Genomic DNA, 14,171 nt, shown 5'->3' on the forward strand with positions numbered 1-14,171 from the left:
GACTTATTGGATAGGTTAGGTGATAGTAGATGTTTTAGTAAGATTGATCTTAAAAGTGGGTATTACCAGATAAGGATAGCTCAAGAAGACATTGAGAAAACTGCTTGTAGAACCAGATATGGTTCTTATGAGTTTGTAGTAATGCCTTTTGGATTGTATAATGCGCCTGCTGCCTTCACTACTTTGATGAATTCAATCTTTCATAAGGAAAGTGATGAATTTGTAGTAGTGTACATTGATGATATTCTGATTTTTTCTAAAAGTGAGATAGACCATGAGCTATACCTGAGAATAGTCTTGCAAAAACTAAGAGATAATCAATTGTATGCTAACTTAGAAAAAAACATGTTTTTTTTTTAAAGAATTGGAATTTCTTGGGCATATCATCAACGAAGATGGAATAAAATCAGACCCAAAGAAGATTGAAGCAATAAGAAATTGGAAAGTACTGAAAACTTAAAAGGGAGTGAGATCCTTTTTAGGACTAGCAAATTATTATAAGAAGTTTAAAAGGAACTTCTCTAAAATTGCTAGTCCACTCACTAGCCTATTGAAAAAGAAAAACAATATCATTCAATGGAATGATGATTGTAGTCCATCTTTCCAAGAAATCAAGGATGCCTTGGTATCAAGTCACATCTTATTCTATTCTAAATTTGATATGGAATTTGAAGTCCATACTAATGCAAGTGATTTTGCTATAGGAGGAGACTTAATACAAGAAAAGAGATCGGTAGCTTTTGAAAATAAGAAATTAAGTGGAAGTCAATTGAGATGGCCAATCCATGAGAAAGAATTGTTTGTTGTGGTACATTGTTTGAAAGCTTGGAGACACTACTTGGAAAGTAGAAGAATCAAAGTATACATTGACAACATTTCTTTAAAGTATTTTATTTCCAAAGCTCAAGCCTCAACTAAGGAGTTGAGGCAGTATGATGTGATAGTGTCAATGGATATTGAACTAATTCATAAACCGGGCAAAGACAACTTGGTGTCTGATGTGCTAAATAGCAGAGAAGAGTTCATGGGAGAGAAACTCCATGACTCCATGACACTAAAGACTATAATGTATCATGATGACTCTCTCTTGATAAAAGGCATTAAGAAAGATTATGAACAAGATAAGGATGCTCTTGAGATTAAGGAAGCCTTTGCTCAAACCAAAACTACAAGAGAACAGAGGAGACTTATGGAGGTCTCTTCTATAAGAAATGGATTGATTTGGTTTAAGCAAAGCAAACTCTATGTACCAAAAGGTAAGTGGAGAAAGAAACTAATATATGAAATACATGATTCTCCATGTGGTCGACATAGAGGTAGAAAGATCACTTTTAAAGAAGTGACAAGATCCTACTATTGGCCCTTTGTAAAGGAAGATGTGGACCAATATGTGAAGAGTTATTTAGTCTGTTAAAGAAATAAACACTCTACTCAGACAAAGAGTGGACTCTTACAACCATTGCCTATTCCATCTCTACCTTACAGAGACATTTCAATGGACTTCATAACTAGCTTACCAAAATGTGGTGAAGCTAACTCTATAATGGTAGTTGTTGATAGATTCAGGAAGACTACTAGATTTGTATCAATGACTATGTTTCCAAAGGATTCAAATGCGGCAATAGAAACTACCCCAAAATTAACAGCAAGTGTATTCTTAAATAATTGGATCTCTTTGTATGGAGTGCCAACCTCAATTGTGAGTGATAGAGATGTGAAATTCACAACTCAATTTTGGCAACATGTTATGAGGAAATTGGGTTCTAAAATCATATTAACCACTGCTTGGCATCCATAAGGAGATGGCCAAATTGAGAGACACAACGGAATTCTCTCGATGTATCTAAGACACTATGTGGCAAGTGATCATAAGGATTGGGTCAAATGGTTGCCCATAGCTGAGTTTTGTTATAATACAACTCACAATATGTCCTTAAGAAATACACCATTTCAAGTAGCTCATGGCTTTAATGCTCTATGACCTATAGATTTGGTAGGAGTCAGACAGAGTGATGAAACAACTTCGACATTTTATTTAGTTGAAAGAGCAAGGTGGGTGGCAAAACGGGAAGCGATATAACAAATCACTAAAACTAGACTGGAATTGGCCCAATGAAGATATAAGAAACAAGCAGATAGGCACCGAAAGGATGTGTAATTTGAAAAGAGGAACAAATTTTGGTTGAATACAAGTAACCTCACTTATCCAGCACATCTTACTCCCAAATGGACCCAGAAATGGACAGGTCCTTATAAAATTGAAAGAGTGGTACACAAGAATGTCTATGTGTTGGATATACCTAAAAGATTGAAGTAGCATCCGATTTTCCACGTAAGTATTCTCAAGAAATTTGTGGAGGATGAAAAAGGCTTTCACAAAGAGAAGGCAAGAATTCCACCTAAAGAGAAAATATAGGATCAAACCATGGGTCAAGTAGAAGCGATACTTGACAAAAAATGGATGGATGTTAGAGGGGTTTAATACTTGTGTACTTTCAAAGGGTATCCTCCGCATGAGTTCCAATGGATAAATAAAAGGAACTTATTACATGTACAGGGGTTAGTCATAACTTTCAATAAGAAAGTTGGTGATTATAGAAGACCCAAGACGACAAGGAAGCAAATCAAATCCCACTAAAGGATAGATGGGTTAGTTGATTGATTGACAATTTGAGAGAGATCAATAAAAAGAGTGACCAAGAAGATGAGGACATCTTCACTCCAAAGTGGAGGAAGGTCACAAGCCTATATGACTTGTAAGAAAAGAGTATCCATGAGTTATAGTGTAAGGGGAGATATATAAAAAAAAAAAAAAAAAAAAAAAAAAACTTGGAAAAGAAGGTTATGAAAGTTTTCAAGAGATAGAAGATTTTGGAAGGATTCCAACCCGAGGGGATTTCGTAGAGGAAAACCTTAAGAAGCTTGTATGAGGTGGATACAAGACTCTGAGCAACCAGGCCTAAACGGTTGGCCTTTCCTAAATGGGTTTCACATTGAGTGATAGCAAGTCACTTCCATATGGTAGGGAAGGGTACCAGGGTGAGGCAGATCCTAGTTAAGAGGTTCTACGGTCGAGGCTAAGTCTAAGTAGGGAGTAATATTCCTATTATTCACATTGAGAGATGTGAACTTTCAAAATCCACGGAATTGAGAAAACTTAAGCAAATTGAAGGCAAAAAGAAATTGCACAAAAAATGCAAGAAGGGGGTAGCATCCCATCTCAATAAAGAACTAATAAATCCTCCTTTATCCCTACAACCTTCTCAAGGACTAGAAGTGTGAATGGAGGCTAGGTAGACAAAAGAGCCTTCAAGCTATCTAAAAAAAGAAAGAAGGATGTAAGTGCAAAACATCCATTGTAAACATTCTATGAGAATGGGAAAACAAGTACACCTTATATGTCAATGAGGACATTGACTCTCCAAAGTGGAGAAGGGTGTAAGGGTCTAAAAGATCTGACCCTTGCACTTGTGAGTCAAAAGGTTTGGAGCCCTGGCGATCCCCAAGCCCATGGGAAAGCCATGGCGAGGTGGCAACGGAGCGGTTGGACGGGCCACCTCCCTCACACCAAGAGACCACATGATGCGGGGCAGCCTGCGGTGTGAAGGAAAGTCTTTGGAGTCCCTGTCGAGTCTCGGGTGATCTGGAGGAGTCATGAGAACTCCGACGGCCACTGGGGTTTAGTTTGTTGGCGTCGTGAGTCTGGAATTACAGGGACCGGACTGTGGTAATAGTATCTGGAAGAAGGGACCAGTTCACGGGGCTAGTACTAACGGGGCTTTCTGCTGGCGGTGTTTCAGGGTGAAACCAAGTGACAAGTAGAAGAGGCTGGCGGTGTTTCAGGGTGAAACCAAGTGACAAGTAGAAGAGGCCCGTGACAGGGATTGGTCGGCGAAGTTGTTTCGAGGCATTTTGGAGAAATGACAAGACGATTACGGTTTGAGGTCTAAAGCTGTAGAGTTCTCTTTCAATTCGTGGTTTAATTCCGATTATCCTGAATTGGCAGGTGTGAGGGTCAACGGGACCAACTATTCAGTCAATCTTTCAACTTGGAGCAGGTTGCCTTTGCAACAGAAGGACTCAAAGATGCTCAACAAACGGTGGGCCTTATCCACTTCCTTGCAGTTCGTCTGTACTTGCTTTTCGTTCTAAATGCAATGGACATGAACATGTGGTGTGCATGCTTTACTCCCGTGTCCGTAGGCTTCGGAAGAATATGAGGCGTGGCCGGTCCTAAGTATGGCAAGTTATCACGTGAGTGAGTAGACGAATGGAATCGTTGCCATTGAAATGAAGGAGATGTTATACAAGTAAATCGTTCTTAAATTGCTTCAGTGTAATGAGCCTCTGGTATCATATTTGTGCAGATGTCGGCTATTAAAGCTGCGAGCAAGAATCTGAAGGGGACCATGAAGACCCTTAAGATTGATAATATTGATGTGCATTCTTTTGTCTCGTTTGCTTCGCCTTTCTGTGCTTTTGTTTCCGTGCCTTTATTCTTGCAGATTAAGAAATGTCAATGTCGTTCATGATGGAGACTGCCTTGTCGGATGCATGCTTGGGTCCGAGATTGGGGTATTTACAGTTAGAACGAAGCAATCAATGGTTTACCTCAGATGTTTCGAATGCAGAAAATGCAAGATGAAATGATGTACTTAGTGAACCACAGCTCTGAAATTCAGGAGACGCTCAGCCGCAGTTATGGTGTACCTGACGATCTTGATGAAGAACTTCTGGGAGGTATGACATAGTTCTGATAGCTTGGTGGTTCCAGATGGAGTTCTAAGCCTATGCGTCCACTATTGATGGTTTACATTTGGAACTTCATATTATGGTGCCTGTTTTGGTGATGGTGTGCATGAACCAGAGTAGGATGCTTTGGAAGCGGACATGGAGTTTGGAGCAGAGCCAAACGGAATGCCATCTTACTTACAAGATGACAAGGACTAGGTGGAATTACCTGGCGCTACCTCTGCTCACGCTCAGCCGCAGGTTGGTGTCTCGTAACTGCTTCATGCTTTTGGTGAAATGAGGTCGTGGAGTACACTCTGAGAACTTGGAATCCTTGGATTTTAAAACTTCGCATGACTTCAAATGGGAGGCATGTGTGGAGGACATATTTTGATGATGCATGGTTGATTCTGAACGAGCTGCGGATGCAGGCGACCATGGCTTCCAAACAGTTACTAAGGCCTCAATACGAACCTACTCAGTTGTTTTGGGGTCGGATGATGGTAAGTTGCCAATGTAAAAAGGTAAACACGCCTGTATTGCACTATTTGGAGTTCACATACATCAATCCAGTGAATGGTTCAAAAACATTGAAAAGGTATTTTGATGCGGATATGTTATGAAGTCGTCATTTTGTTTTCACATCAACATTCTTTTTAGGGGGGTTGATAAATGCCTCGGATATCGTACGTTGATGTCGGTGCGTTAGGGGGAAACTGTATTACAAATGTTGCTCGATAACTTGCCGTGTTACCTTGATTTTGATTGAATGGGCAGCACATTGTGGAGAAGAAACGGGCAAAGTAGTCAGCAGTGAATGGATTATCCACGTGTGGAATGTAATGATTCTGCTTTACGAAGGTACCGACAAGAATCCTAACATCTACAAAACCTAATTCATGGGGGACAAATGGTGCAAATCAGCACCGGATTTCATAAGAACCGGCCCTTGTGATGTAGCGCACCCATTCAACAGTGTTGTAACCACTCTTCTCCCATACCTGAACAGATAAGCAGCTACGAACATGAGAAAGTTACTTGCAAAATCCAGTCTGCATGTGCACCATTGAAGCTATCATGCGATATTACACATACGGAGAAGGAACCCACCTTCAAAAAACGGACCCTTAGGCCGGAAGCAGTAAACATGGGGACCTGGAACTCCATCTGGATGGGCGGTCTAGTCCAAGTCTTTTTATCAACCATGGTTGATATCAGCTCTACTTCAGCACTCATTGTTAACTCCGTTTGCCCAGGGAACTTCCTCACCCTGCACGCAGAAACCATTGCCAATCATATTCTGAATACATACGGTAACCTGATGCGTATCACGCCTACCTTGCGCTGCTTAAAATAAGTGCGTAAGCTTCAATAAGGCCTAAGCAGAGGAGAGGAGAAGAGAAGGCATACTTCCACACTAAGCAGTCGGTAGCCGCATTGTACTTGGCTCTTCCAGAGGTCAGCTGAAAATTAGCCTTCGCTGTGTGCTTGGGAACAGGCACCTTGACCACCACTCCAAGTGCGAACATTTTGGCCCCAAAGACACTCTTGACCTATATGTGCAATGCTTAACATCATTAGCCACGCTGATACATCAGCATGTGCATTCTGAACATTGCTTATCCGTCACCTAGACCCTGGAACTGAATAGCTTTAAAAACATTATCGAGAGCTTTATATCACAACGCGAGGACGCGTATCTAACCTTAACGTTGACCTCCATTCGGGTCCGACCCAGCTCCTTAATGCTAGGCAGCACCCGGAAAGGTAGATTAATACCCTCTGAAATCCGATACCTGTGCACCAATGAAATAATGGAAGCTTAGCACGACTTGCCATGCAAAGACGCCGATCTCCGACTATGTGAGCAGCATTTGCAAGTCGTGAGATATGGAAAGATATGCTTCTTCCAAAAGTTGAGAGCATGAGTCGACGAACTTCATGAGAAAGAATTGTAGCAGTTCACTTCCAGTAAAAGATACATAGATCAGGAATTTACTTCATGAGTTCAAATTCTCCATCGGGTGGAACAAAACTGACTGTCTTCTCAGCAGTGAATCTTGTGAGATTGACACATTGGTGGAATGTAACATCATCAAGCTCAATTGTTTTCCCACTGTCATGAAAGAGGAGTCACAAGAGCACAGTGTAAAACACTTTTCAAACCCAAATATGTCGAAGCTGCAAGAGAATGAGAGTAAAAAATAAAGTAAATAAAATAAAAATAAAAATAAAAAACACTTGAGGGCAACATTGTTAAACGAAGCCATCACAAGAGTGTGGATGCGCATTCAACCTTCTTGTTGGCCGAGACTTAACTTCGGCTTCTTTTTCCAGTCCAATTTTATCGTTGAGCCCAAGCTTAAGATCCGGCATCCCCGAAAGAAAGCATTTCATTAGAACTTTTCCAGTCACATCACAACGCAAAGTAGTTCCTGCAAGACCAAATAGTTAGTGCAAACATGTCGTTCAAGAACAGATATAAAATCCAAAACGCATGAAATAAGAAGATCCAAATTACACCAATCGATGCAACAAGCAGTTAGACAAGCCTATACCCATCAAGCCCAACGCTCTTCCGTCAAAACTCTCGAAATTTCTATTGAATGAAACAGTAATGTGGTTTAATTACCTTCACTTTTACAAAGAACTGGGTTCTACAAAGGACTATAACGAAGGCCAATGATTGTACTTTCACGATATGTAAAGACCTACCCTTCTGAGACATGAGAAGATTAACGCTTTCCACAATATCGAGAAAGACCTGCATAGGCAACAATAATATGTTGAGTACTACATATTTTTACACAGTATAACCAATAAAGCATGAGGTACACCTCAAACATTCTGTTTTCATTATAAGTGTACCTCGTTTTTCTTGTAAACAAGACCTTCACGCCTCCAACCAACAGCTCCCGTTACTTGAAGTGTTGCATTAACTGGGGGTTTATTATCTATGGCCTGCACAAAGACAACAAAATGGGCAGCTGTTGAGAACCTCAATAAACCACCAAGCACATTTAGCAGGGACCATAGGTCAAACACTACTCCAACTCAGCAGCGCATGCTGAAAACCTAGAGGTAGTATCAAGTGTTCATCAAGCCATGTAGGCAGGTACGAAACCCAAAACACAACACATGTGAGATTCGGATCACCTTGGATGAGAATGGAGAACGAACACCCTCTTGAGTAATGTAAAGCTTCAAAATCTCTGGAGACAAGTTTTGAGGATACCCGAAGTCCATGATTTCTGCAAGAACGACATTGATGTCAGTAACATATGAATACGTCAACAAGAAATAAAAGTCCGATCATGAACCTGTGGTCACCATGACGAGATAAAGCTCATCACGTTAGACCATAAATAACATTTTACCAGCGGCATTGTGAGCTTCTGCAAATAAAATGAAACCGTTTTGACTCTGCCAACAGTTTGACAGATAGAATTAGGTCCAAACCGTTCCAAAGCAATTGATCAGAATCCAAAACAATCAACTTCTATTCGGCCCTGGAAGAAAAAGTGACTCCACACCATCAAGAAGCTCGTAGATAAGCACAAAGTTGTTTCTGATCGCATCTTCATCGAACGCCCCTCCGAAATACGACTTGAAAAGAGCGACTGTCTGGCACCATCATCCAAGATTAACTTCAGAAGAAGTTTACTTCGACAAGCCAACTTCAAGATCCTCAACAAGCACCCTAAAACATAACTGAATTAAACACTTAGGCTTAATAAAATACGTGTCTCAAGCCTTCTAGATAAAGTACTTGGTGGAAGAAACGGAAGCAGTTATGTAACAGTGATCCTCTTCTATTCATAGTTCCACTATAATGATCAAATTTTACCAATTAACCTACATGAGAGCCAATAGGTGTCCTCGTGGTTTCTGCAGCTAATACGGCTAATGCCGGTCAGTGTCCAGCCACGCCATTGACCCTCTCCTCTATGAAAATGAAACGAGCGGACGATTAATAGTTGCACTGCTGCGTTTGATTTGGATGGAACTGTTCTTGTAGCTTCCTCCCCTGACGCTTGACAGCAATGGCACAGAAGTTCCTATAATCTCGTGTGTTTTGAACCTGGATCTCACACCGGCCCAAGCTGGGTCTAAAGAAATAAAGTGGTTTAAAAAGTTTTAAATCGTAATTGAAAGAGCTTGCTCACAGAATATACCTCAACCATGAATTTGAAAGCGCATGCGGCATTGGCATTGCTGCTAACAACAGCGACTACATACACATTCATGATGCGCATGTACAGAAAAGAGCATCCTCCTACTTGTCGCACGGGGCATGTACCCAGATCTTTAGTCTGCATAATGTGGGTGCGAAACGCATCCACCATATTGCCTCTGCATTCATAAATGATGCCCACAGTTCCGCCCAGTGAACGCCACTTCTGTAGTTGTAGTAGCTACATGTCCAACATAAAACCCTTCACCGGGTGGACACTTCTTGCAGAATAGCTTCTCCGTAGCGTCCTCGGGTCTAGAACACGAGGTTTTCAAATCACTCACCCAGCTCATCTACGGTTCGACAACCCACCAATCCTTCCATCCCCATCTCTTCGATTGACCATGCAAAACTCTCCATTTCACACGCCTAATCAACACACAAACCCCCACGAAAAAAAAAAATTGTATGGAGAGGGACACACACACATACCCGACATCATCCCGATACAACCGATTGATGAGCACGTCGCCTCTGAGATTCAGGAAATAGATGGCAGATGCCGCGACCGGCATTGCGCCCACCCTCCGATGCCTCAATCAAACCCCTGCAACACAACTCCTAATCCCGATCTCACCCTGCCCCTGCTCTCTCATGCAATGCCACCTTCTTCCGCTCCCCTAATCGTGCTTTCGCCTTCCGAGAGATTCCTCGTCGCTTGCTCGTGGGTCCGTCACGCAGAGCTCACGGGACCAAGGACACTACTCGCAGGTTCAGCAGCTGGCGTCGCATGGCTCCTGCACGTCTCGCGACTTTCGTTGCGCATGGCTCCGGCTAGATCCTTTCGAAATTGGGTTTTCTATATCGGGATTTACGAGCAGAATGCCGTGGAAAGCGCAAGTCGGTACGCGAGCAGTGACTCCGGGTTCTCGCGCTATCTCTCAATCTCTCTTTCCCTCTCTCAGCTCCCCCTCGTCCTCCATCACTCGACATGAAGCTTACTTCCACAACACGCGCGCGTCTCGTCCGCGTCGTCCATTTGTCTTAAAGCGATTAGGGTTTCACCTCCTGAAGCTAATAATGGCTGTGCTTGGAAGGGATTTCTGACCGCGTCTCTTGGATAGTTCATTTGTGTTGATACCAAGGCTCTTCTATTGTAATCTCTATTGTTTTAAAACAAAGTGCATTTGTTTTCTCCTCATGTAAAATTGTTTTGGATCTATACCTTATACTACCACAAATTTTTGTTACTCTCTTTGTTCAATAACCATCTAAACCATATCATTGAATATGATTTTTGATTGGAATGATATAAATTAAAACTAAAGAAATATGTTTAAGTGGGTGGTAAGTTGTGATGGCAATAGGATTTTTTTTGGTGGCATTATCAATATTCTATTTTTATTATGTTAAATATTTAAGTAGTAAAAATACTTCATTAAAAAAATAGAGTTTTGAAAAAGTCACAAAATAACAAAATTAATAACATATGTAGTAATAAGGATTTATTTTTGTGTATGTAATAATAAATTAACCAAAATTAATTGAAAATAAAATTTTGTCATGTTATTATATTATTTTATATTTTTATATTTATTTTAAAAGAATACTAAATAGATCCATTCTTTTACTAAATCGACCAACTGTATCTTAACCATCATTAGAAAAATGATGGTTTCCATCACTGCTTGTTTTCAACCTTTGCTCCCTCCATTCCCCACTCTCATCTTAATCCGCTCCATTCTTACTCATAGGTTTTGACATTGTATTGTACAGCAAGAGGGTTGGTATAAACTTATATGTTTTATTGCATGATGTGATGAAGTTGTAGCAATATAGAGGCAGGCATTGTAACATTATCACACAAAACCTTCTAAGAAGCTAGATTCAAGCAATTCAACATGTAAGTCATGCCTTCTATAATGTTTTTATAAAGGCCCTCATACAAGATTCTTGACATTATAAATCCATCACAAGAATTGCCTTTGCCATTACAATCAATGTTCTTGAAGAAAATATCAAGGGATGTAGATTACATACAATAAATATGTTGTTCAAGACTCCATAAACACATCTAGTTTCAAAAGTATATCTTTTTATATAAAGATGTTGCTTAATAATTTCTATTTCTTTGTTGTGAGAAGACATTTAAAAGTAGAGAGCTTAAATGTATAACAAATTATTGTTATTCTCTTTGAATACATTCATTTGCATGTTATGGCTACCTTCATTGCTATAAGGATTGTGTTGGTGCTTCCTTCTATATTCCTTAAATACAAAGCAAATATGTGATGGAAGCCCTCAAATATAACAATGTAGATCCATTTGTATATCTTTGCCCACTCGTTGCACCACTTTTTTACTATTTATTTTTTTTCTTCCAAAGCATTGGTTTCAATCCATGATCACTCACTGTCACGGACACAGAATACAGACTTGATATCTACCAAGAAGTTCAAGAAGAATTGGCAAGAACTAAATTAATCAGATGAATACAAGAACAACACCAGAGAGGTGAGCTAGAGCTCCAAGAGATGTGTTGTCGAGACTGAAGAACTCTTCAGCCTCGATTCCAATATATACTCCTATTTAGGAAGCTTCTCAAGCAACTTCTACCAACTAAGAAGCTTCTCGAAGATTCCAGAGACTTGCTTCTAGAAGGTTCTAGAAGCTTGTCTCTAGAAGGTTCTAGGAACTTGTCTCTAGAAGGTTCTAAGGACTATGTCCCTAACATCACCCCCTCCTTTAGCTTCGAGGTCTCTGAGAAGCAATGTTGTTATCAATCAATACCAACGCAAGAAAATGAAGATCTGTCGCATAACGTCTGTTATGAACTCCAACTGTTGTTCTCGAGGTAAGTGGTTCATCGGCCCTCGAAGCCAATGGTAGTGGCCCACTCCTTCAACTTCTAATCAAGCATGAACTTTCGTGTCTTCATTATGAAATTGTCCTACAAATATGCCTTCTGATTGACCATCGTAAGCAGGCTCGGACTCAAATACAATCACCAGTGATCGATTACTTAGTATCCTCCGTCGTCGTCGTGGTGCAGGTGGTTCTTCATCTCGGGGTCGCCTTCGTGAACTAGTTGGTTGAGATAATCTAACTGGCATAGTATCTATCTCTTGGCTATCCAAATCAGAAGACCAAACTATGGCTACTGAAAAAATTCTATTTTATCTTGGAGAAAATAACTACATCAACTACGAATTTTGGTGGTGCTCTCCCCCTTTCTTATATTCTTAGGTGAGAAAGCTTCAGAAAGAAGCTATTGTCGAACCGGCTTAGGTTTATGAGGATGTTGTTGATGAAACTCCTGTACCTTTTGCGGCGCATTGGTGAGATTTTCGGCTGGCTCTCACATTCGCTCATTAATGTTGTAGCCGCACCAATGAACAAGATACTCCAACTTACCCCACCTTCGTCGAGAATCCAACACCTTTTCAACCTCGTATTCCTCGTGGTTCTCGATCTCAATACTAGGTGGCGGACATTGCACTCTTCCATGAAAAGACGACTCTCGATAAGGCTCCAACAAAGAAACATGAAAGATTGGATGTACCTTCATAGAAGCCGGTAATTCCAGACGGTATGCCACTGGATTGATTTGCTTTTGGATGATAAATGGTCCCAATCTTCGATAGTCCAACTTATCACATGGTCGCTTGGTCTTGATATTCCGTCGAAGAAGCCATGCTTTATCTCCAATTTTGAAAGTAGGTGCTTGATTCCAAAATCTATCTGCAGACGCCTTGTAGGATTCTTGAGCTGATTGTAATTGAAGCTTCAAGGTATTTTGAAGCTCTGATAGTTGTTTCGCAAATCCTTCAGCTGCTGGATTGTTATTTGTTGATGGACTCAATAAATCAAGCTTTGGATGATACCCATAGTTGGAAAAGAATGGTGTGTATTGAGTCGACGCATGGAGGGTGTTGTTATATGCAAACTCGGCTAACGACAGATATGTGGTCCAATCGTCTTGCTGATAGTTGATGCTGCATCATAAGTATTGTTCCAAGACTTGGTTCACCCGTTTCGTTTGATCGTCAGTTTGATGATGAAAAGCCGAAGAAAGCTTGATATCCACCTTCAGTATCTCAAAGAGAGATCTCCAAAACTTTGATACGAACTGGGTTCCTCGATCTGATACGATATCATCTGGTAGTCTACGATATCGATACATATTATCGAGAAAGAGCCTTGCTGTGACTTCATTGGATGATGTCTTCTTGCAAGGGACGAAGTGTGCCATTTTTGTAAGCCGATCTACCACGACAAAGATGTTGTCAAATGAGTTCGATGATGGCAGGTCCGTGATGAAGTCCATGGAAATTGAAGACCATGGTCGATGTGGAATCGGCAATGGCTGTAGGAGTCCATAAGGGCGATGCCGAGGATTCTTGGATCTTGAACAGATGTCGCAGGAATCTTTCACAAAATCTTTCACATTCTTCCACATTTGGGGCCACCAAAAATCTCGAGAAATAAGCTCCAAGGTCTTGTTGAATCCAAAATGTCCCGCAACTGGAAAATCGTGGCAAGATTGAAGAACTCGGAGTCGTGCTGGTCCTTTTGGGATATATAATGGCTCTTCAAAGTATAAAAGATCTCCCTCTACCTTGAACTTGTCGTCATTGGCACGCTCCTTAATATCAATGGCTACTGAATCTTCAATGGTTACGGCACATACCTGATTCAGGAAGTCAGCATCAATTGGCATAATAGTAGCGCAAAGCTGAAATTGCTCTGGCTTCAACAATGTTGTACATTGTTGATCAAACGTTGCTTCTCCAACCTTTAGTACAAGATACGATCTCCTCGATAAGGCATCAAATAGTCCTTGCTGCTTTCCAGGTCGATAAGTGATAATAAAATCGAACCTAGATAGCAACATACTCCATCAAGCTTGACGTCGATTTAAAACTCGAGCCGACATGAAATACTCCAAATTCTTGTGATCTGTGTATATGGTCACTGGATGTGCAGCTCCTTCAAGAAAGTGGTGCCATTCTTGGAAAGAATCCACTATAGCAAGAAGTTCCTTATCGTGGATCTCATAATTGATTTCAGCAGCAGAGAACTTTTGAGAATAGAATGCAACCGGATGGAGCTTCTTGTCTTCTCCCATTTGTGAAAGTACAGCTCCCAAAGCAAAATCCGAAGCATCAGTTTCTATATAGAGGGCCTTTGTAAAGTCTGGATGTACCAAGATTAGAGCCGTAGTAAATGCGGTCTTCAGGTTTTGAAACGCCTTCTCTGCTAGAGG

The 14,171-nt window shown here is 40.8% G+C and overlaps 2 protein-coding genes across 6 annotated transcripts; one reads left to right on the forward strand and one right to left on the reverse strand.

The window, feature by feature from the left end:
* Window positions 1-3,657: 3,657 nt before the first annotated feature.
* LOC149987685 (vacuolar protein sorting-associated protein 60.2-like) lies at window positions 3,658-5,735 on the forward strand. 3 transcript variants are annotated; one of them, XM_090243523.1, is made up of 5 exons: window positions 3,658-4,100; window positions 4,368-4,439; window positions 4,632-4,740; window positions 4,868-4,992; window positions 5,163-5,735. In XM_090243523.1, exons 3-5 carry the CDS (start codon window positions 4,702-4,704, stop codon window positions 5,188-5,190), a joined length of 192 nt encoding a protein of 63 aa, XP_090099649.1. In that variant the 5' UTR covers window positions 3,658-4,100; window positions 4,368-4,439; window positions 4,632-4,701; the 3' UTR covers window positions 5,191-5,735. The 3 variants fall into 3 exon arrangements, with proteins under 3 accessions (XP_090099649.1, XP_090099648.1, XP_090099650.1); XM_090243524.1 differs by having other exon boundaries at window positions 3,663-4,100; window positions 4,868-5,735; XM_090243522.1 differs by having other exon boundaries at window positions 3,659-4,100; window positions 4,368-4,740; window positions 4,868-5,735.
* On the reverse strand, window positions 5,462-9,948 carry LOC112293058 (AP-2 complex subunit mu). 3 transcript variants are annotated; one of them, XM_024542105.3, is made up of 13 exons: window positions 9,398-9,948; window positions 8,907-9,084; window positions 8,591-8,676; window positions 8,265-8,351; window positions 7,888-7,982; window positions 7,600-7,692; window positions 7,447-7,495; window positions 7,028-7,166; window positions 6,731-6,847; window positions 6,437-6,527; window positions 6,142-6,284; window positions 5,842-6,001; window positions 5,462-5,732 (listed from the first exon to the last, which is right to left on the reverse strand). In XM_024542105.3, exons 2-13 carry the CDS (start codon window positions 8,942-8,944, stop codon window positions 5,652-5,654), a joined length of 1,179 nt encoding a protein of 392 aa, XP_024397873.1. In that variant the 5' UTR covers window positions 8,945-9,084; window positions 9,398-9,948; the 3' UTR covers window positions 5,462-5,651. The 3 variants fall into 3 exon arrangements, with proteins under 3 accessions (XP_024397873.1, XP_024397872.1, XP_090099647.1); XM_024542104.3 differs by lacking the exon at window positions 8,591-8,676 and having other exon boundaries at window positions 8,265-8,355; XM_090243521.1 differs by lacking the exon at window positions 8,591-8,676 and having other exon boundaries at window positions 8,265-8,355; window positions 8,907-9,220.
* Between the last annotated feature and the right edge of the window lie 4,223 nt (window positions 9,949-14,171).

Source organism: Physcomitrium patens, chromosome 16 (genome assembly GCF_059467195.1).
Source record: "Physcomitrium patens ecotype Gransden chromosome 16, ASM5946719v1, whole genome shotgun sequence".
Taxonomy (NCBI): Eukaryota; Viridiplantae; Streptophyta; class Bryopsida; order Funariales; family Funariaceae; genus Physcomitrium; species Physcomitrium patens.

What these genes read in the sequence shown, in the direction of transcription:
- LOC149987685 (XM_090243522.1), top strand. Translation starts at nt 4,702, where the DNA reads ATGGTGTACCTGACGATCTTGATGAAGAACTTCTGGGAG. An exon ending in TGATGAAGAACTTCTGGGAG is followed by an intron (nt 4,741 to 4,867) that starts GTATGACATAGT and finishes TGCATGAACCAG; the next exon opens with AGTAGGATGCTTTGGAAGCG.
- LOC112293058 (XM_024542104.3), bottom strand. Translation starts at nt 9,480, where the DNA reads ATGCCGGTCGCGGCATCTGCCATCTATTTCCTGAATCTCAGAGGCGAC. An exon ending in CTTTCAAATTCATGGTTGAG is followed by an intron (nt 8,356 to 8,906) that starts GTATATTCTGTG and finishes TGATGGTGCCAG; the next exon opens with ACAGTCGCTCTTTTCAAGTC. An exon ending in TTGTTTACAAGAAAAACGAG is followed by an intron (nt 7,496 to 7,599) that starts GTACACTTATAA and finishes TTGCCTATGCAG; the next exon opens with GTCTTTCTCGATATTGTGGA.